Source organism: Oncorhynchus mykiss, chromosome 11 (genome assembly GCF_013265735.2).
Source record: "Oncorhynchus mykiss isolate Arlee chromosome 11, USDA_OmykA_1.1, whole genome shotgun sequence".
NCBI classification, from domain to species: Eukaryota; Metazoa; Chordata; class Actinopteri; order Salmoniformes; family Salmonidae; genus Oncorhynchus; species Oncorhynchus mykiss.
This window is the reverse complement of record NC_048575.1, coordinates 46,184,696-46,205,154: the sequence shown is the minus strand read 5'-3', so window position 1 is coordinate 46,205,154 and position 20,459 is coordinate 46,184,696. Positions and strand designations below refer to the sequence as shown.

At 45.4% G+C, this 20,459-nt stretch overlaps 1 protein-coding gene across 13 annotated transcripts in view; it reads right to left on the bottom strand.

Moving 5' to 3' along the window:
• Positions 1-1,173: 1,173 nt before the first annotated feature.
• The window catches only part of LOC110535755 (acetyl-CoA carboxylase 2), a 40,963-nt gene continuing 21,677 nt past the window's right edge, over positions 1,174-20,459 (bottom strand). For 9 of the 13 annotated variants that reach the window (XM_036935533.1, XM_036935535.1, XM_036935536.1 and 6 more), the window contains 38 exons: positions 20,282-20,427; positions 19,995-20,145; positions 19,745-19,879; positions 19,278-19,424; positions 18,786-18,974; positions 18,003-18,103; positions 17,812-17,900; positions 17,564-17,688; positions 17,103-17,216; positions 16,798-16,911; positions 16,614-16,703; positions 16,400-16,518; positions 15,195-15,218; positions 14,477-14,617; positions 13,943-14,042; positions 13,527-13,634; positions 13,237-13,293; positions 12,704-12,745; positions 12,360-12,575; positions 12,011-12,166; positions 11,511-11,714; positions 11,086-11,241; positions 10,850-10,972; positions 10,421-10,690; positions 9,677-9,774; positions 9,253-9,373; positions 9,008-9,118; positions 8,294-8,437; positions 7,887-8,007; positions 7,579-7,675; positions 7,099-7,195; positions 6,726-6,861; positions 6,235-6,412; positions 5,949-6,073; positions 4,232-4,386; positions 2,929-3,099; positions 2,543-2,679; positions 1,174-2,452 (listed from right to left, as the gene is read on the bottom strand). In XM_036935533.1, coding sequence (XP_036791428.1) covers positions 2,326-2,452; positions 2,543-2,679; positions 2,929-3,099; positions 4,232-4,386; positions 5,949-6,073; positions 6,235-6,412; positions 6,726-6,861; positions 7,099-7,195; positions 7,579-7,675; positions 7,887-8,007; positions 8,294-8,437; positions 9,008-9,118; positions 9,253-9,373; positions 9,677-9,774; positions 10,421-10,690; positions 10,850-10,972; positions 11,086-11,241; positions 11,511-11,714; positions 12,011-12,166; positions 12,360-12,575; positions 12,704-12,745; positions 13,237-13,293; positions 13,527-13,634; positions 13,943-14,042; positions 14,477-14,617; positions 15,195-15,218; positions 16,400-16,518; positions 16,614-16,703; positions 16,798-16,911; positions 17,103-17,216; positions 17,564-17,688; positions 17,812-17,900; positions 18,003-18,103; positions 18,786-18,974; positions 19,278-19,424; positions 19,745-19,879; positions 19,995-20,145; positions 20,282-20,427 — 4,935 coding nt within the window. In that variant the 3' untranslated portion in view covers positions 1,174-2,325. The remainder of the gene's footprint in view (positions 2,453-2,542; positions 2,680-2,928; positions 3,100-4,231; positions 4,387-5,948; positions 6,074-6,234; positions 6,413-6,725; positions 6,862-7,098; positions 7,196-7,578; positions 7,676-7,886; positions 8,008-8,293; positions 8,438-9,007; positions 9,119-9,252; positions 9,374-9,676; positions 9,775-10,420; positions 10,691-10,849; positions 10,973-11,085; positions 11,242-11,510; positions 11,715-12,010; positions 12,167-12,359; positions 12,576-12,703; positions 12,746-13,236; positions 13,294-13,526; positions 13,635-13,942; positions 14,043-14,476; positions 14,618-15,194; positions 15,219-16,399; positions 16,519-16,613; positions 16,704-16,797; positions 16,912-17,102; positions 17,217-17,563; positions 17,689-17,811; positions 17,901-18,002; positions 18,104-18,785; positions 18,975-19,277; positions 19,425-19,744; positions 19,880-19,994; positions 20,146-20,281; positions 20,428-20,459) is intronic. The other 4 variants (XM_036935537.1, XM_036935538.1, XM_036935539.1 and 1 more) reach the window with 4 other exon arrangements.

Genomic DNA, 20,459 nt, shown 5'->3' with positions numbered 1-20,459 from the left:
ATTATTCCACTGGAACCTGTAGTGCCAAAACCGTAAAAGCTACAAACACCAAAAACAGCCCTTTCCCAATGCATTTCAATGGCCATAGACTAGAATGGTAAAACTTTAGCCTATAACTAGAAACACCTTTCAAACTTAAAAATGTGTAGACCAGTCTGGAATAGGTTGATTGTTTACAGCTTTTTGATAACTTTTATACTTTTAAAATGTGCATAAAAGCTCCATATGCTTGATTTGGAAGTATTTGGATTCCCCACTGCTCTTGAACCGCTAAAACTACAATACCACACCAATATGTTGCCATGTACAGCGCATTCAGAAAGTATTCAGAACCCAATACTTTTCCCACATTTTGTTACGTTAGTCTTATTCTAATATGTATTAAATAAATCTACACACAATGAAAAAGCGAAAACAGGTTTTTAGACATTTTTGAAAATGTATATAAAAACACCTTACTTACGTAAGTGTTCAGACATTTTGCTATGAGACCCAACATTAAGCTCAGGTGCATCCTGTTTCCATTGATCATCCTTGAGATGTTTCTACAACTTGGAGTCCACCTGTGGTCAATTCAATTGATTGGACATGATTTGGAAAGGCACACCTGTCTATTTAAAAAGGTCTCACAGTTGACAGTGCATGTTAGAGTAAAAACCAAACCATGAGGTCAAAGGAATTGTCCCTTGAGCTCCGAGACAGGATTGTGTCGAAGCACAGATATGGGAAAGGGTACCAAAACATTTCTGCAGAATTGAAGGTCCCCAAGAACACGGAGGCCATCATTCTTAAACGGAAGAAGTTTGGAACCACCAAGACTCTTCCTACAGCTGGCCGCCCGGCCAAACTGAGCAATCAGGGGAGAAAGGCCTTGGTCAGGGAGGTGACCCAAGAGTCACTGACAGAGCTCCAGAGTTCCCCTGCGGAGATGGGAGAACCTTCCAGAAGGACCACCCTCCACCAATCAGGCCTTTATGGTAGAGTGGCCAGACGGAAGCCACTCCTCAGCACAAGGCAAATGACAGCCTGCTTGGAGTTTGCCAAAAGGCACCTAAAGGATGAAACCAAGATTGAACTCTTTGGCCTGAATGCCAAATGTGACGTCTGGAAGAAACCTGGCACAATCCCTACGGTAAAGCATGGTGGTGGCAGCATCATGCCGTGAGGATGTTTTTCAGTGGTAGGGACTGGGAGACTAGTCAGGATCGAGGGAAAGATGAACGAAGCAAAGTACAGAGAGATCCTTGATGAAGTCCTGAGCACTCTGGAGCAGGTTCTCAGACTGGGGTGAAGGTTCCAACAGGGCAAAGACCCTAAGCATATAGCAAAGACAACGCAGGAGTGGCTTCGGGACAAGTCTCTGGATGTCCTTGAGTGGCCCAGCCAGAGCCCAGACTTGAACCCGATTAAACATCTCTGGAGAGACCTGAAAATAGCTGTGCAGCGACGCTCCCCATCCAACCTGACAGAGCTTGAGAGGATCTGCAGAGAAGAATGGGAGAAATCCCAAAATACTGGTGTGCCAAGCTTGTAGTGTTGATTTTTGTATAATTTAGAAAAAAATCCCCAAATCTGTTTTTGCTTTGTCATTATGGGGTAGTGTGTGCAGATTGGTGAGGGGGAAAAAACGAATGAATCCATTTTAGAATAAGGCTGTAACGTAACAAAATGTGGAAAAAGTCAAGGGTTCTGAATACTTACCGAAACCCCCGGGCGATTTTATTTGGCACCCCAAGCTGAAGATTTAAAAAAATATATTTCATTTGTTGAACATAGAAGACTAAAATCGCTAGGAAATCAGCTAAAAGGGATTTTAATTTAGGGAATCTGTTCCCAAGTATTCCCACGCATAAATAGAGAGGCATAAGTGATCGTATTCCAATGAAATCAAGGTTTAAAATTATACTGTTTTTGTCAAATACTATATATGTTTTGGATTCTTGTGGTCAATTTGCAGTGTACAAATGATTTATAACTATGTTCCGGCCCCCCGACCATCCGCGGAAAGAAAAATAAATCTACCCAAAGCAGGGACCCTTGATCTAGTGCATGTGTAGTGTATAGTGCTGCATGGTTATAGCGTATGAGCAGCCCGAACTAGCCCCTAACCCTGAGAATTAGACACGTTTTGGCTTCTTTGGCGCCTTAGCTTTATTGTCTCAACTCAACAATAGAAAGTAGGAGGCACCGATGGGGAGATAGTGCATGTGTCCCCCTGCCCTGGGTCCACATTCCACAGACCTACTTATCTATTCTCTCCCCTATGCTAGAACTTCAGGGATTTCCTGTGTAAGGCATTGGGCAGCTCAGCCTCAGATCTGGAGTTTAACTGGGCGCGGTGCCGTCCATCGTGGCCAGCAGGTGGGAGATCTTGGCCCTCTGGGATGGAGTGATGGACTGGCTCATGTGGATGATGCAGTCCATGGTCACCTCAGGGTTGGCCTGCACAATGCTGGGATAACACACACAGTACATACATAGGATTATATGCACACAGTACTTTCAAGTGTAGAAATGTGTGTGTGTGTGTGTGTGTGTGTACCTGCGGATGTGTTTCAAGGCGTGGTCCCTCTTCAGGTACTTGATGTTCTCTCTGATGGCGGATCGTGTGCCGTCCTCTTTGGCCAAATGCTTCTCCAGCCACTCCACCACCGCTTTGTTATTGTCCCAAAGGTACGCCTGGAAATGAAGCACAGAACCTAACTCTAAAAACACTTCTACACACCATGGATTGTAATAGATTGTGTAACCGGTGGGATTCAAACCTGGGTCCCCCACGCAGTAACCCAACATCTTAAACACTGGACCAAAAATAACTAAATGTTCCGAGGGTGACATGGGATTAAATGTTTCAGACAGGGGTACATTACAATAGGATAACCTTGCTTGTATCACATGAACAGAGCAATTACGTTGTGACATCCATACCTGGACCGTGCCCTCTGTCTCCACAAACCAGCGGCGCAGCATGGACTGGATGTGTCCGTCACTCAGCTCTGGGTTGGCCTGCAGGACCTCACACTTCACCACGCCCTCCAGCAGGAGGCGCCGCAGACGCCAGTAGAAGAAGCTCCGCACATTCTTCCAGTCCAGGATGTCCTGCATGTGACCACCAGGTTACATAGACCATAGAGTGAGGGACACTAATGACCCATGGCAGGTGTGGAGAATGGGACCAGGCATCACATATTCATCTCCTGTCTGCCCATTGAGGTCTCATTGAACTTTATTTTGCTTTCCAGGGTTTGTTCTGGCACCTTCCATTGTTTGATTGACTATCACAACTGGGGGTTGGAACCAGTTCAGGGAACAGAACCAAAAACCGGAAAATATTGGAATCCTTCAAGGAACAGAATCAGAACGAAAGTGATCTACACTGTTCTGGAACAGAACTGTCATTTTAAAAGAATGGCAACCGGTTAATAAAGTTATTTTATGTTCTGGCGTTTTTTCCAGTACCAAAAAGAATGCAACAAAACACCTATGCAAAGCCCTCACGTTGTCACTCAGAAATGTATTCCACTGTCTGCCTGCCAGATGTGGCTACCTGCCCGTCCCTCTCCGAAGCATAGGCTACTGTAGTCTATCGACATTTCAAACATGATTCAGAAATTAGGGAGAGAGATTTTTTAATTAAAGAATGGATTAACTTTTTCAATACTAGTTAAGGTTACTATAGTTATCACATTCCACATTGGATTTATTAACTTTAAAAAAAGGTTAGGCAGCTAGCTCTGGTCCAACGCTAAGCCAACTCTTGGAAGTTCAAGGACATTCAAAGTTCGTTCATAAAAGCCGCTCTTCTGTTGGTATAATTTTGTGTAACTAATTCAGATAATGTATGTCATAACAAGATGCCCAGAGCCTCAAGCCAAGCCTCCTCCACCATCTCTCACTCCCCACCCACAAAATTTCAGTCGCATTTTGCTATAGTTGCATGTAAACAACTATAGCTTGCCCACTCCATAGCAAGCTGCTCTATCCGCACTGATTGGTGAAGTAATTTTATGTTGAGCTAAATGTTTAAAAAAAATAACAGACAGTGACGATATAAACCATAACGTTTTTTGTTTTCAAACTGGTTCAGAACTTTATTTTGCTAGTTGGAACAGTGGAAAGGAATTTAAATGTGGGTTCCATTCAGAACGAAACTATTTTTTTGGGGGGGTTCCAACCCCAATTATAACACAAAGTGTTGTTGTAAAACACAAAAGGGAGGATTTTATTTTACCGTGATGGCACCCTTCTCGTGCATTCTACCAGGGGTGTCGTGGAGGTCCACAAACTGCACTGCCACTTGGTGGTAGATGGGCAGCAGGAACTCCTCTCTGGCCCTCAGCTTGGCTTCCAGGTCCTTCCGCTGTTTGTCTGTCAGCTCCGGTGTACCTGGCCAGTCAAAAGGATTTATTAACCAATGTCTCCTCCCTGTTCATTAGGACACAGAATTAAAGAGGTTTAAAAACATTTTGCAATAAAAAGTGGAACATTTGCATTTCTTATTGGCCAAGTCCAGGAAGTCTTTCCCCGTTTCAGTCCCTGTTCATTAGGACACCGAATTAAAGATGTTTTTAAAACATTTTGCAATGGAAAGCAGAAAATTAGCATTAGCAAGTCCAGGAAGTCTTGTTTCCTTTTGTTTGGTGCCTAATGAACACGACCCAGCTGTTTTCTGAATGGTTGTCGAACCCCTGTGACTCTAGCACTGGTGGAAAATGTACCCATAGTAAAAGTAAAGATACCTTCATAGAAAATGACTCAAGTGAGTCACCCAGTAAAATACTACTTGAGTAAAAGTCTAAAAGTATTTGGTTTTAAATATATCAAAAAGTAAATCATTTCACATTCCTTATGTTAAGCAAACCAGCCGCCACGATTTGCTTGTATTTAACATTTATGAAATAACCAGGGCACACTCCAACACTCAGACATAATTTCCAAATGAAAAATGTGTTTAATGAGTCCGCCAGATCAGAGGTAGTAGGGATGCCCAGGGATGTTCTGTTGATAAGTGTGGGAATTGGCCAATTTTCCTGTCCTGCTAAGCATTCGAAACGTAACAAGTACTATTGGTTTCATGGAAAATGTACGGAGTAAAAAGTATTTTATTTTCTAAAGGATTGTAGTGGATTAGAAGTCAAAAATATGAATAGTAAAGTACAGATACCTAAAATAAAAAACGTAAAAACTTTCCAACACTGGACTCTAGACATGGAAAAACTTTAAAAGGTCCTGAACAGTCATTCTGAAAAGTACTTTCTCTCATGGCTAACTACCAGGACATTTGAAAAAAATATACATCTCCCGTTTAGCATGTCTCTTGTGATGCATCACAGACAGATGTGCTGACTTTACAACTGCGTCAGAGTTTTGAACGACCCTCCCTCCCCCCTTTGTTCCAAGTTAGCTGAAGACATAGCTAGCCAGTAACTAGCCAGACACAGATGAAAGGGGAAACATATAAGTATCTTTTCCATAGATGAATAGGGTCAACTTTAAATTAGATTTGCTGATACCCTACATTCCGAATTTTGGCACCAGTAGAGTAGCTATCTAGCTATATAAACCATGCCACTCTGCAAACACATCTTCTCCAATTTTGGTTACAAGGTGGCACTTATTTAAATTAGGCAAGAGAATATCATGTTATCATCGGTGTATTAAAATGAGCGTTAATGTCACCCTATCCCCTTAATAATCCCGCCTCCTAAATCTAAGTGTTTGACATGGGGGAGGGGCCCAGTAACTTTATGATCACACTTTATCAATGTAGAAGCAACAGACACTTTTCATAATTTGATCTGGTTTCCTTCAAATATCATAACTTCACAAACACGATTGACTGTTCATGACCTTTAGATTTTTTTTTTTTTTACAATGCTAACTAAAAAGAAAACACGATGCCTATCGTACATATGGGTGGAACGACAGGTACTGTTGTAAGAGTTTACCAGGCTGTTTACCAAGCTGTTCAGCCAGACCGGCGTAGACCGAGTCGATCCGGCGCATGGTTTTCAACAGGTCCTTCCTGCGATACTTGATCTCCACAGTGCCCTCTGCCTCTAGCACACCACCCCTTGACAGGGAGAGGGGAGGGGGAGAGTGGTGGAGATGAGACAACAGGGAAAGGGGGATGAGAGAGAGTAGAAGAGGGAAAGGAGTAAGAGAGCAGCTCATTCACATTGACTCTGGAGAGAAGCTGCCCTGCCATGTTTTTTTTTTTTTTAAAAGGCCCACCTGCTCTCTCTGTCTGCGTAGAGCTCCATGCACAGAAGGTTGATGGTGGGATCGATCACCACCCAGGATCCCCCCCTCAGCTCAGCGTGCGGCGGGATGTAGATCAACACAGGCTGGCGGAACTCACGCAGGCCGTCCACGATATAGGCCCCATACTTCAGCACCTGGTCGTACATGTCTGAGAGAAATAAAAACGGACTTGCAGTTGTGGTAAAACCAATATTTACAATATAGTTTCGAGATTTAGAAGAAAAACGAGAAGAAAAAAAAACCCCGCTGTGTTGTAGTGGGGGTTTTCCAGTCAGGACCAGACTAGGGTTCAAATACTATTTGACATTTTTCAAATGCGTTGAGCATTTGCATTAGTCTGGCTGGAGTGACAGGTGAGCGTGACTTGCACTTGAGATGTCCTAGTAGTCCCATTGCAACAGGCAAGCTCAATCCAGCAATCCAACAATATTTGAAATGATCCCAGGTTGGCCAGTCAGTACCCTTCATTCCCCCGGAGAAGCCTCTCCAGTTGGCGAACACCATCAGAGGCAGCCGCTCACGGTTGAAGTCACGGATGGCCTGGGCCGTCTTGAAGGCAGAGTCCGGAAACCACACCTGGCCGGCCTGCTGTACCAGCTGAGTGAGTGAGTGTGAATTAGAGTGAGAGAGACACACACAGAGGGATGTTAAACTCTGTTGCAGGTGTCGAATGAGTCTGCATTACCTTGTCAGATCATGTGTCCCCTTTTTGAAAATGAGCAAAGGCATCAAATCTTAATTCATGATGGTTGACTAACATGTCGCCTTGGCATACGGCCCAAGCAGGTCCAATACATAATCACAACATATAATGGAGGACACAAAGCCACTCACTCTGGCCTCAGAATCCAAGTTTGCTGGATCGGCAGGGATAGCCACCTCAACGGTGCGTGTTTCCACAGCGATGACGCCAAGGGGAATCCCTCCTAACCTGTGGTGTTGCGTTACAAATTAGTTGGCAGTCTGCCTTCGGAACTGCTACATCTCAGTGATTCCATATCCTGCAGGTATAATGCTGAACAAGCTGTTCTAATCATCGATGAGCCTTCATAATTGTATGTAATAATTAAAATGCTATGTCTCTCTCTCCATGTATCAACTGACTCGAAATGATTGATATTTAGTAAGGGTCATTTGAGATGAGTATAAGACGTAACGGGGATCAAACATGCTCATGACTAGTCTTAAAATGCATGAATGTATTAAAACTGCATTGTACCTGCAGCTTTTAAGAAATTGTTACCCATATGTCTTCTGTAATAATTTATATTGCGCGCATGTGTGTGTGTGTGTGTATGTATACAGTACACTCACCTGGCTCTGCCCACCACTACTGTCTGGGCCCAAGACCCCATCACTTCCATGAACGAGCCATGGTCACAAAATCCACTCTGCCAGGCTCCTTTTACAGCTAAACACATCACAACAAAAATCATCTATGACAGCAATATGGACAGTGTATCGCAAACTTTTTTATGCACTTTAAAAAGTTGGATTTGATATAATTTAATATTCAGTACACTGCACTGGGTGACATAGCCATGTCTGTCAATTCAGGGGCTGGGAGAAATAGAATCTGGGCAGAGTTAAGAGGGTTATGTATGCTGCAGAGTGTGTCTCACTGGGGTGGGGCCTCCCGGCCAGTAGCCAGCGGGGGTCATAGGGAGCCTTCGTGGGGGTGAACTCGATCTCCCTCTCCACTGGGTCCTTGGGTGGTATCACCGGCACCGGAGAGTGCTTGGTCTGAAATAAGAGTAGAACAATGTGCTGACAACTCCTATCTGGGGGTTGGTCGGTTGAGTTTGACCTCTTACAGGACATCTTCAGCCTGGTCTGAGATCTGTTTGGGCTGTCTTGCCAAATTGGCGTCTCAGATTAAAAGTGCTGATCTAGGATCCGTTTTGTCCATCAGATCATAATGAATATGATTACATGGACAGAGGGGATGTGATCCTAGATCAGCGCTCCTTCTCTGAGAATCTTTATGAATATGGAGTCAGACCTGGTCTTCCTCTTTTTCATAATGTACCTTCGGCATATAGGAGAGCCACCGCAGGATAGTGAAAACGCCCTCAAAGTCATCGGGCACCGTAGTGTGCGTCACTCCGTTGTTGTGCATGATCTGGACGCCTCCCAGCTGGTTGTTGGAGGTGTACACTTCTCGACCCAGAACCTGTAACGACAACAGCTTCACTGTCAAGGGCAGTGGAAACGCGTCACATATCCAGAGGATTATAGGACATTGCAGTTATAGCGATTTAAAATAGGTTTCACTACTTAACATTGGATCATTCAGAGATCCTCACTGAACTTCTGGAGAGAGTTTGCTGCACTGAAAGTAAAGGGGCTGAATAATTTTGCACGCCCAATTTTTCAGTTTTTGATTTGTTAAAAAAAGTTTGAAATATCCAATAAATGTCGTTCCACTTCATGATTGTGTCGCACTTGTTGTTGATTCTTCACAAAAAAATACAGTTTTATATCTTTATGTTTGAAGCCTGAAATGTGGCAAAAGGTCGCAAAGTTCAAGGGGGCCGAATACTTTCGCAATGCACTGTATATAAAATATGTTGGTAGTATGAGGGTTAGAGGGGTATTTTAGTTGAAAAACACATTTTCATATATTATTTTGAACATACGAGCTCCCATGGTTATCCTAACAGTGGGCCTGTGTATACTTCTTATGTAAGTCTCAGAGTTCTAAAACGCATGAAGAATCCAAGCAGACGGGACAGAGACGTACCTTGTTGAGGGCTCCAGCCCCGGTCAGGATGATGTGGGAGTTCTCCACCTGGATGACCCTCTGCCCCAGACGCACTAGATAAGCCCCGATCCCAATGGCACGGCACGTCACCTGCAGTACCCAGGACATACAGTACCATAGCTTCAACATAACCCAGGTCGTTAAGCATAGCATGCCTTGTGGCTTATCTAACACCAGACAAAGAGATGTGTGTGTGTGTGTGTGTGTGTGTGTGTCCTCCTGACCATGCTGATGGTGATGATCTCGTCATAGGCCTGGGAAGACTCCCCGGCGATGGTGCCTGATCCTCTCAGGTTCTCCACCCCAAGACCATCTTCGGTCCCTATGATGTCAGTGATGATGTACCTGGAGTCCAGTCGACGGGATGGGGAGAGAGTGAGTCAGCGAACCTCTGGGATACCAGACTGTGTGTGTTAGCTGTGCTAGTTGATAAGGGTGACGAGCACCAGAGGGGTATACTACAAAGCAGGTTCAAGGAGTTAGCTGGCTGACCTGCCATAACATTGTGATATTTGAAGATAAGCTTGAAAATGGGTATAGATATGTCGTTTGAGCATAAAAAAAAAAAAATGTCCCAACAAATCAATAGTTAACTAATTGATCCTGCTTTGTAGTACACCCCGCAGGTGACGGGCGTGCGTGTGCCACCTGGACTCTCCGCCCTCCTCCACGTGGTGGCAGTGGACAGCGTTGGTGGAGCTGATGCGGGTGTAGTCCTGGGGCGTCAGGTACAGGTACTTGAAACCCTACAGGTGGAGACAAGCAAACAGTCATCAGTTCCAAGAAAGTGGGCAGACACAGAAACAGTGTAGAGTCTGATAAGAGGTCATCAGGATTACACCTTGCCATTATGCCCCACAGAGAAAATCAATCACACCCACTCTTCTGATCACCAGTCAGTTTGCCCGAAACATTAGACCACGCCACCAGCACATGGTAACAAATCAGCTTTGCCAGTGTCACACAGACAGAAGGAATAACATTAAGTCAGAAAAATAAAAATCTTAAGAAACGTAATTTAATTTGCATTGCCGTGACCTCTGCTGCTGCAAATCTACTAACATTTCTAATTAACATTTCCAGAGTGCATTTTTTCCACCTTTCAAATCAAACTTTATTTGTCACATGCGCCGAATACAAGAACTTTAGACTTTAACCTGAAGTGCATACTTACAAGCCCTTAACCGACAGTGCAGTTGAAGAAGAGTTAAGAAAATATTTACCAAATAAAGTACATTGTTGCATAGTATGCCCTTACAAGTCAAAACCCTTTTTACAAGGCCACTGAAGACAACTCAGTAGCAGGCGCGCTCAACTGAACAGTCCTTGTAAAGAAAAGGTCTTATGTACACTGTAGAATCTACTGTTATGTAGTGACTGGTGATAAGTCACCTTGTAAGGGTCCTGGGGGTCGGTCCAGGCAACCTGGAACATGTGTCGTATCTCCTCGGCCAGGCCGATGCGCGCCCCGCTGTTGGCTGAGATGTAGATGCGTGGAATGCCCTCGGCCCGGGCCATCTCCGACGCCCGCAGGAACAGCTGGTCCTCCTGGGGCCCGAACGACCCAATCATGTAGGTGATGTCGTTGCAGATGATGATGATGTCGCGGCCCTCGGGATACTCTGGAGTCTTCATCCGCATCCGGAAGGCTACCATTCCCACCTGGGAGAGAGGGATAAAGAGCCAAGTAGAGTATTCGGGATTGCCAGGAGGGTTTCGGGACAACATAAGGGGCTTTAAAAGAAAGATGGCCTTTGCTCGTGTCTGTAACACTAGAATATGTTGTAGCTCCAATCCACGTGAGCACGCTATGTGCTCTACCTCGTTGTCTCCAGGCAGGCGGTTCATCTGCACCAGTCGGTCATGCGGGTCCAGCACCAGCTCGGTGCACATCAGCACGTCTTTAGGGTAGCTGTCCCCCGGACCCCAAAGCTTAAAGAGGGCCTATGAGACACAAAAGGTTAAAAAAACAGATTAATTAAAAAAAATGTTTAAGTACCTGCAGTTAAAAAGGGTCAAGTGTCAAAAAGGAGAGAGAAAGAGAGAGGAACCCCCACCTGTCGGAACATCTCTGGGAAGTCGTAGACGTAGGTGGTGCCCAAAGTCTGGGCCTGGAAGCGTTTGGACTGCAGCAGGTCCTTGGTGACATAGGGATGGTTGATGAGCATGCCGTGCAGAGGGCCTTGCTTGTCCCCGTACGACTGGAACATGATCTAGAGGTCAGAGGGGAGACGGAGGTCAGTTGTCAGCTGCAGATCATTGCATCGAACGGATAGAGAAACTGAAATAGAAGTGTTTATAACTGATTTGTTAAGCCTCCATATGGTCTTCAGGAATACCCTGTGAAGCGTTTAGCAAAATGTAGACCCTGCTGCACTGCGAATTCAACACTTTCTCTGGCTGTGCATCGTGCACCAATCTGTGCCAGTGAGCTGATCCCAGCCTGCGTGCCGGTTTATAGTGCTCTTCCTGATCGGCCTACCTGTCCCGTTGAGGGGTCTGTGACCTCCTTATACAAGCTGATGTCCAAGTAGTAGCCGGACTCGTTGGTGAGGAACAGACGGATGGGGATGGCGGTCCCAGTGGGCGTCAGCCGGATGTTGATCTTGAGCTCGGCCTGGAGCACCCGGAGCTTCCACAGCCTACTGCCGTAACGCATCACCATGGAGCGCACCGACTCCTCAATCTACAGGACACAAGAGTGGCAACACATACTGTAGTTCATATACACATCATGATATAACACAAATCACTTTAACTAGCTCATGAAACCCCACAATCCTTTGTGTTAGGCAAACATGCTTTTCCTCGTGTGTATGGGCAGGAGTGCCCCTGTCATTTCTGGGCAATATTTCTGTCCATTTATGGAACCCTTTTTGGATCAGGAGCCACATAAGCCCCCTTTAAGATGGACTATTACTAAAATGGGATTGTTGTCAAAATCCTTTGTCTCGGAGGAGCCAACAGCACAGGCACACGGACCTTGGAGGGGTCCATGATGACGGTCGGAACAAAGTTGAGGAAGATGTGGTTGCAGTCGGTGCGCCATTTGGTGTTGCTGAAGGCCACTTCCAGCTCATCCATGGCCTCCAGGAGAAGACGCTCGCCCTCGTTCTGTAGGTACTCAAATGACGCTTCCTGGACAGAGAGAAAGGGGTGCCAGCGTTTTGAGAGAAAAGTCATGTTCCAAGCAAGACACAAATGATTTATTTTCAATGTAAGGGAGCAAAATCAATACATGTATTTTTAACTCCTGTTTAGAAGAGAGTTTTTGTAAAGGGGCCTCCTTCCACCCCTGCACTTGTGTGGCGTTTATTCCCCCCCTCCGTACCTTTGTGATGAGGTCAGAGTGGCGCATGATGGCTCGGATGAAGTAGCGGTAGTCTGTGACCTCAGCGCCCTCCTGCACGCGAGCCGCACCCAGGTACTGGTGCATCTTGCTGTTGGCACAGGGCACGGCCGTCAGGTCAAAGTTACGCATGCGGTTCAGCTCCAGCTGGAAGGCCAGAGCAGGCTCCAGGTTCCTGTAGATACGGTCCTCCTGAAACTGGGAGAGAGACACACACAGGTGGAGAGAGAGTGGGTAGTGTTTTAAAGCTGTTCATGTATAAAAAATGTCTAGTTAATGTAAAAAAAAAAAAAGAAAAAAAAATTGTAAAGAAGTTGTTTTTTTACCCCGTCTCTGGCTCTGAAAGTGAAGAACTTGGGAAATTCCCTCTGGTAAAAATCAAAGAGGAAAATTAGATTCATCTTGGTCGTATTCATTAGGCACCAAAAGGAAGAAAATTGACGGAAACAGGGAGGGACTACCTGAAGTTGTCCAATAAGAAATGCTCGTTTTCGTTTTCTGTTGCAAAACGCTTTGCTGCGGTGTGCACTAATGGAAACGACCCTGCTTTTATTAGCCATAGTTTAATAGTAAGTTAATATGAAGTTAATAGTATATTAATAGTAAATCCAAAGTAGATTAAAATTAAGTTAATAGTAAGTCAAATCAGATTAATAAGAAGAGATGACGGAGCACTATTAACAGTCGTATTCAACAGCAGCAAAATGATATTTCAAAATGTAGCCTCGTACGACCATCTCGATCTCGCGAGCTTACAATCCGGTTTTGCTACGCGGATTCCGTGCAACAGAATGGAAGCTTGCGAGATCAGGATGGCCGTACGAGGCCATTTCAAAATGGTCTCGTAGAAACATCTTACCCTCTGTGCGACTAAAAACGTGATCCTTCGGATGCCGTGCTCAAAGAGTAAAACCTTCTGTAATAAGAAATCATCATATCAAGTATAATCATAGGAGACACCCGGGATAACAATGAAGAAGGATCCTAACTTCCACTTCAGTCAAATATTCACTTAATCCTGTGTTTGAGGTCAACGGGAGACTAAGTTGAAATTCAACGTGAGCAGAATCTAGGATTCACCCCTATGAGGAAAAAAGCCCCAACATAATTATACTGTGAGAGTTTGGTGGGATGAACCGTGCTGCTGACCTTAGACTGGGCGAAGGCAGCGAAGGCTGTGACCAAGGTATCGTCATCCTCTGTGTCCGCCGACTTGATGGACACATTGATGATGTGGATGGGGTTCTCCTTCATGTTCTGCTGGAGCGCACGGGGAAATAATCACAGCTTAGTGAGAAATGTCAGCCTTCACCTCGTATACCAAAAAAAAAAACACCCAGATTGTAGCTGTATAGTTCATATGCAAAGATATCTATATCATATCCATTTCTTATCTAATGAAACAAATTTGTTTTAAGCAAAAAAAATGTTTTTTGTTGTTGTTCTAATGAGGTATTTTCTCGCCAATATTTCTGTCCATTTAGTAGACCCCTTGTGGCTTGAGAGCACCCCCCAGAAGCAACAATTCCATAAAGCCTCTAAACACAATCCCATCACACGGTCACCTTGCAGTTATCCTCCTCGTAGAGGCTGGGGCAGGCCTCGGGGAAAAGCGGGCTCTCCAGGAGCGGGTCAGCAAAACTGGAGATAACCTCGTCAAAGTTCCTGCACACAAACCCAGCAGACGGACACACACCTAATATTCCACTTGTTTTGTGTTAACCGCGACTGTTCGCTAAAGTTATCTAACAGTCTGAGAAGATTGTGTGCCGCGAACGTAAAATGTCTGTTTCGGGTCTAAACTTCCACTAAAAATAATCAAGTGGCCATGTGGACTTTCTACTATATTTAGTAGGAATGGTTAAGTCGTTTACAGTTTGAATATTGTCGCTAGAAAGCCACAGTAATCCAAAAAAAAGTAGCTGTTTGATGTTTCACTGTAACACTTCGGAATGTTCATTCAAATCGTTCAACTGAAATTGTGGCAACATGTTCGCTGCAAACAGAAGCTGAACTCGCCTCAGGTCAGGACAAGGCTTATATTACCAGACATCCAGACAAACCAGACATCCAAGAGTTGTTCTCTGTGGGTTTTTTACCTTTTGAAGTCTTCGAAACACTGGAAGGCCACCATGGCTCCCATGCGCTGACATGGGGGAGAGAACGCCCCATCTAGGAAGAGTTCGCTACCCTGCCGCCTCATCTCAAACTGTCCCACACTGTTCACCGGCATCGTCAACCTGAGGTAAGGGACGACACACTGGTGACACCTGGGTAGGGTTGGGGTGGGCACTGGGAGCAATGGTATAGCATACTGTACCTGTTCTCTTTCCACAAAGCATAACAGACAGCAACATCTATGTTTACTAGACATGTTTTGTTTGATAATACGTTCGAAATTAACTGACTGATTGTGTATAACTGACTATGGTTGATTGAAAGAGGCAGGGCAGATTACTATAGTGGCCTAAGAGGGTCAAATCTGCAACTGGAGAATACAGAATGCGCTTTTTGTCACAAAAAAAAAGGTTTTAAAACACACATTGCAAACAGTAGGTCAGACAAAGTACATATGCTTCTCATAAGGTACTTATCTCTATGAAAGTTGAGAAAGGCAGTACATTTTTTTTAAAGGGTATAAATTAGGAAGGAGGTGGTGGAGGAGTCCTTCGGCAGAGGTTTATGTTTTTTTGTGTTTTTTTTATAAAGATGGGGAAGAGCAAAACAGCGCATTCAGCCATGCATTGCTAGGAGACATACACAGACGGAGCTAGACACAGTGTGGCAGGCTGCCTGGAAGGAGGAGCTGTACTCTACCTGTTCAGAGTAGGGCTGCTCCCTCTGAAATCAGATCATTGACAGGTGAATGTAAGCAGTGGATGATCAACCTTGACCACAATGCATTCTTATTAGTTTCACTTTACGGCATACTCTAGCTTTGCACATTAATAATGACCATGAAAAACCATTCCAAAGTTAAAATGTTAAAAGTAGCTAATGGGTAATTTTATTTTAACTACTGGGTGTGATTGAGATCCATTGTGATTTATCAAGTTGCAATTACAAAACCTGACATTAACAAAACAGGATAGAGCAGAGGGGAAAGCCGAAAGTCAATCATTTGCAATTGGGCCTGACTTTCAGCTAATTGAATTTTCGCAACTGTGAATTTTTTTTTTTAAACAAAAAAGGAAGTCAGTTTCCTGGTTTGTGGAATTAGAGCTTTGGCATCTTGATAGTCCATCCCAATAGTTTACTTCTGCCTGGCGGTTTGCCCCAAAATGGCAGTGGAGAAACAATTACATTGAAGGGCTTGTCCCAAAAAGGAGAGGGTTATGGGGGGTGTCAGGGAGGACAAAGATGATCTACTGCTCTACACAAAAGGAAACAGCACACAGACTGTACCATGACCAGGGTTTACAGGCCCTATTTGTGCTCTCAGTATAGGGACTGAACCACACGTTCTCAGAGATGCTGAGCATGTAGAGTTGAATGGACTACGTGTTGGCGCGCGCCGAGTGAATCACTCGGGTGAATCTTTTGCGTGTTGATGGGGAGAAATGGGAAATAGGAGCAGATCAATGAGAACCAGAGGAATACTGGACTGCAGAGAGACGGTATAAAGACGGACCAAAATAAAATACGATTGGCTCATTCACTAACAAATATACACCAAAAAAAAGATGGCCATTCACATTGCTTGAGAATCATTGAAATCCTTATGCGGTGAAAAGTAAATTAGCTAACTATATATAACCAACTTGCTTTTCATTAACGACACAGTTAGCATAATGGCACAGTTGTAACTTTAGGTTGTAAACTAAACGTCTTTCCTGTCTATTTCAAATTGCACCCTACCCTACCCCTTCTATCTCAACTCAAGACTTTCTTTTTTTTTACCGGGGATAGTTGGCAGCTATGGCAGCCGTGTATTGAAAGTGGCAAATCCAGAGTTGGGACATTGTAGGTTGTTTGTTGTAGAGCTGCTTTGTGACTCTGGTAGAGAACTGGTGGCTGGGTACCTGTTGGGGTGGGACGACGGCAACATGAACTGGAAGTCTACGGCACACGTCCCGTCCTGCAACTGGTGATGCTGGAGGCTGTTCAGCTCGTAAGCAATGTAGCCCCTTCGCACGTACACCTACAGGTAGGGGGCCACGATAGGAAAACCTTTTGAGCTCAAATCTACATCAGGATGAAGCCATGTCAGGTTTATATGCTGTGCACTATGCTCACCTCCAAGGCAGCCATGCACACCACCCGGTTAGAGTGGTAGAAGAAATTGGGCAAGACGTCAAAGATGGAGGTCTCAGACAGGATGAGTTTCTGCCCGAGGGGTAAAGAAATATTATCCTTCGGATCTTACGGAAGTACAAAAAAAACACAAAAAAAGCTGTTTTGGAGAAATCGTGACGCTCACCTTCAGGTTCTCTGGGCAGAACTGGTGTCCATACATGTCGATGGCAGACAGAAAGATGGACTCCACCTGGTTGTGCCTCAGTTCATAAGAGGGCAGATGGGAAGCGATCAAAACCTGAAAAATACACACGTGTCCATCAATAGTCAGAATGTTGTTTTGAAGCCACTAAACTACAATATGTAGTGCCCATCTAAGTGAATAACAGCTACCATCTTACCAGACTGACTGGGGGTCTTAGAATGTTGACGAGCGGTACACTCCGCTGTGCGAAAACATCATTCAGTACAAACAGTTGCGAAACGTACCTGTCTGGCACGCAGTGCCACCTTTGAGTTCTCCATCTTGTTGAGCTGTGTGAGCTCGTTCAGGATGACCATCAGCTCGTCTGCTAGGGTGGGGTCCCGCCCACACAGCTGATCCTATACGTCACCAGGGACACACAGCACACTCCCTATTAGCATTGGTGAGTCTTGAAACATGTCCCCGTCACCATCAATTGCCGATGAAGGAAAACTGCAGTGTTTACACTGAAGAAAACTACACTATTTTAAAAAGAGTGGTTTCATTATCCAGTGAAAGTCAATGAGAAAAACAGTTCGCAGGTTGACCCCTCCAAAACAGCAAAAACATTAGCGCAATGAAGTTTCCTTTATACTGAATTTATGTTTAAGCTTCATTTCATTGTTCTTCATCAAGTGGATGCGAAGTGGTGGGTGTGAGTGAGAGTGAGAAAGAAGAGAAGAGGAGAGAGAGAGAGAAGCCTTACGATGAGTATGGTGACCAGGACGTTCTTCTTGGAGACCTGAGCGTGAGAGAAGATGCTCTCCAGCACAGGGGTCATGTCAGGCTTGTACTGCTCCCTCAGGTTGATCACACACTTGTCGTAGTGAGCTGTTCACAAAAAGGGATAAAAAAAAAATAATGTGGCCATACAATGCATCACCGCGACATGAAACAAGTCATAAACAGCAGGATATCGTCTCGATTAGATCCACAGTGAAACACCAAAATCACCTTGCTGGAACTGCATCTCCACCTGAAGGTAACACTTGAGCAGATCCAGCACCACAGACTTCATGTATCCTCGGATTCCACTGCGGTACCTGCGGCAAATTCATCCACCCACTATTACAATCCAACATCCTATCTGAAGTCGTACATGTCATGGAGTGATGATTCAGGTAATGAAATAAGAGAAGTGCGACCTCTGCACCAGCTGGACGATACTCTGAGTGTTCATGAAGAACACTTCCCGGTCGGCCTTCTTCTGAAGGGTGGCTGCGTGGCTGTCCAAGATACAGGCAATCTGAAATGGATGGGAAACCAATTCACCAAGTGTACTGTAGAGCAGACCTGGGTTCAAATCAGGGGTTGGAACCAGACGTATTTTCCAATCGTTTCGTTCCGCTGTTCTGACCAGCATAATAAAGTTCTGAACCGGTTTGAACCAGAAAAAAAAGGGTACCCGTTTATATTGTTCCTTTAACTACAAAAAGCAACACAGTTTTGACATTTAGCGCATTAAATTACTCCACCAATCAGTGGAGATAGAAAACTGCTCTATAGACCAGGAAAGCTAGTTGTTTACAAGCTTGACTCATACAGACAAGTGCTGGGCGTGAGATGCGACTGAAATTCTGCAGGGTGGGGAGAGAGCGAAAGAGACAGACGGGCACGGAGGAGGCTTGGCTTGAAGCGCTGGACATCACGATATGACTTGCATTATAATGCGTTTAGGATATTAGCAGTAGGCCTTCACTCAATTCCATAATTATTGATATACTACTAGATTCCTATATACTAGCGGCTAATACGGAGGAACCTTGTTCCCGGTTCTGTTTCCGTTCTTCAAAAAAAATCTTGTTATTTTCCAGTTGTTTTCGGGTTCTGTTCCCTGAACTGGTTCCAACCCCTGATTCAAATACACACATGTAGAAAAGTTTCAGATACTTTGAGCGTTGGCTACAGCTTAAGGCTAAGTCACCCACCCTCTGGCTCGGGAACTGGCAGAGCACCGAGGTGATGTTGCTGGCGTACTGAGCCATGACCTTGCGGATGGCCTTCTCGACGCTGGGCGGGATGCGGCTGGCTACGCTGGTCATTAACTCCTGGAGCTCCAGCAGGGGCAGCGAGGGGTCCCGCAGGGTCTTCATCAGGGTGTCCACCCACTGCTTTACCTGCAGGCAGGAGGGGGGGGGGGGAGACATGCTGCCATCACACACCCCAATATCACACCCCCGTCCCACAGCTTGACCGACTTCCCTATTCTACAGTGTGCACAAGGCATGCCATTCTATTGCCTGCGTTCCAGACACGTCTTTATAGAAATCATCCAAGAAGGACGTGGTTCCGGAGAACTTAAAGCACTTCTTTGGGACGTTGTGAGATCTGATCGTCTGCTAATAACGACAAACTGGAATAAAGCAGTAAGCCACTGTACTGGTACGCGCTGCACAGCTGCAGTGGGTGGAGGCCCTCACCTTGTTGCTGAAGTAGGGCTCGGTGAGGCAGTAGCCGGCCATGACCTTGACCAGGTTCTCCAGGACCATGTGGAAGACCTGGTGGAGCTTCTCCCCCACGATGGGCAGCGGCTGCTGGGCCGGGAAGGAGGCCGTGTTCAGCTCCACCTAGGAGACCCACAGGAAGATAGGGTTCAGATAAAAACAGCCTTCAAATGTGGTCCTGACCACCAAGCCACCCTGCGATTGACTGACTGAAAGTGTGTGATTTACATGACCTATGTTTTAGACGTATAGCATCATTTTGTGATTTGGATCGTATTAAATGATATTTCTTCAAAAAGGCTGCCTCCTATAATAGCTGTATTAAAGGCTGCGCCCAAAACGGCACCCTGTTCCCGATATAAGCCAAGTGCAGTATATAGGGGATAGGTTGCCATTTCAGATGCAGAAAGAGTTGTATAGAAGTTGGTGAATGGGTGACTTGCTGGTTGGATGTTGCTGGGATCATCCAGGTCCAATCTTGCCACCACACAGCCAGGCTCCAGCACCGCCCCGTGCCTCTTCACATAGTGGACACAGCCCGACTCCACCACCGTCAGCGTCATCACCATCTTCATCACCTGCAACCGTAACGCAGACCTCAGTCCGTGTGTACACACACACAACCAATCTAATGAGGATCTAATTGTCATACCCAAACTGGTACAGTATGTTCTCATGGAACCCTCTGCTCACCTCGATCTCCGCATATGAGTTCCCGGCGCAGATATGGCCTCCATCCTCCACCAGGTACTGCAGGAGTTTACCAGCAGAGGATGACCTCAGCACCGTGGGGTCCCTCTCCTTCTCAAACACACACGTCTTGTTGCCAACAGTGATGCGGTAGCTAGAGGGTTACAAACACATACGTTCACGATGGAGCATCAACTCCCAAGTGAGACAAATGATGACCATTTTGAAAGTATCGATTTCATGGCCAGTCCATCCATCCATTCAGATTTGAGATGGACAGGAAGTCTCACCTGTCCACTTCCTCCTTCATGTAGGTGGTGTAGCTGCTGCCGTTGTAGGAGAGCAGGAGCCCGCCGTCGCTCAGCCGGTGGACGTCGATCTCGATGTCCGAGCCGTTCATGATGATGACGTACGTAGTGGGGGACTGGCGAGCTACCTGTCAGTCATAAAACACAGTTGGGGGTTGAA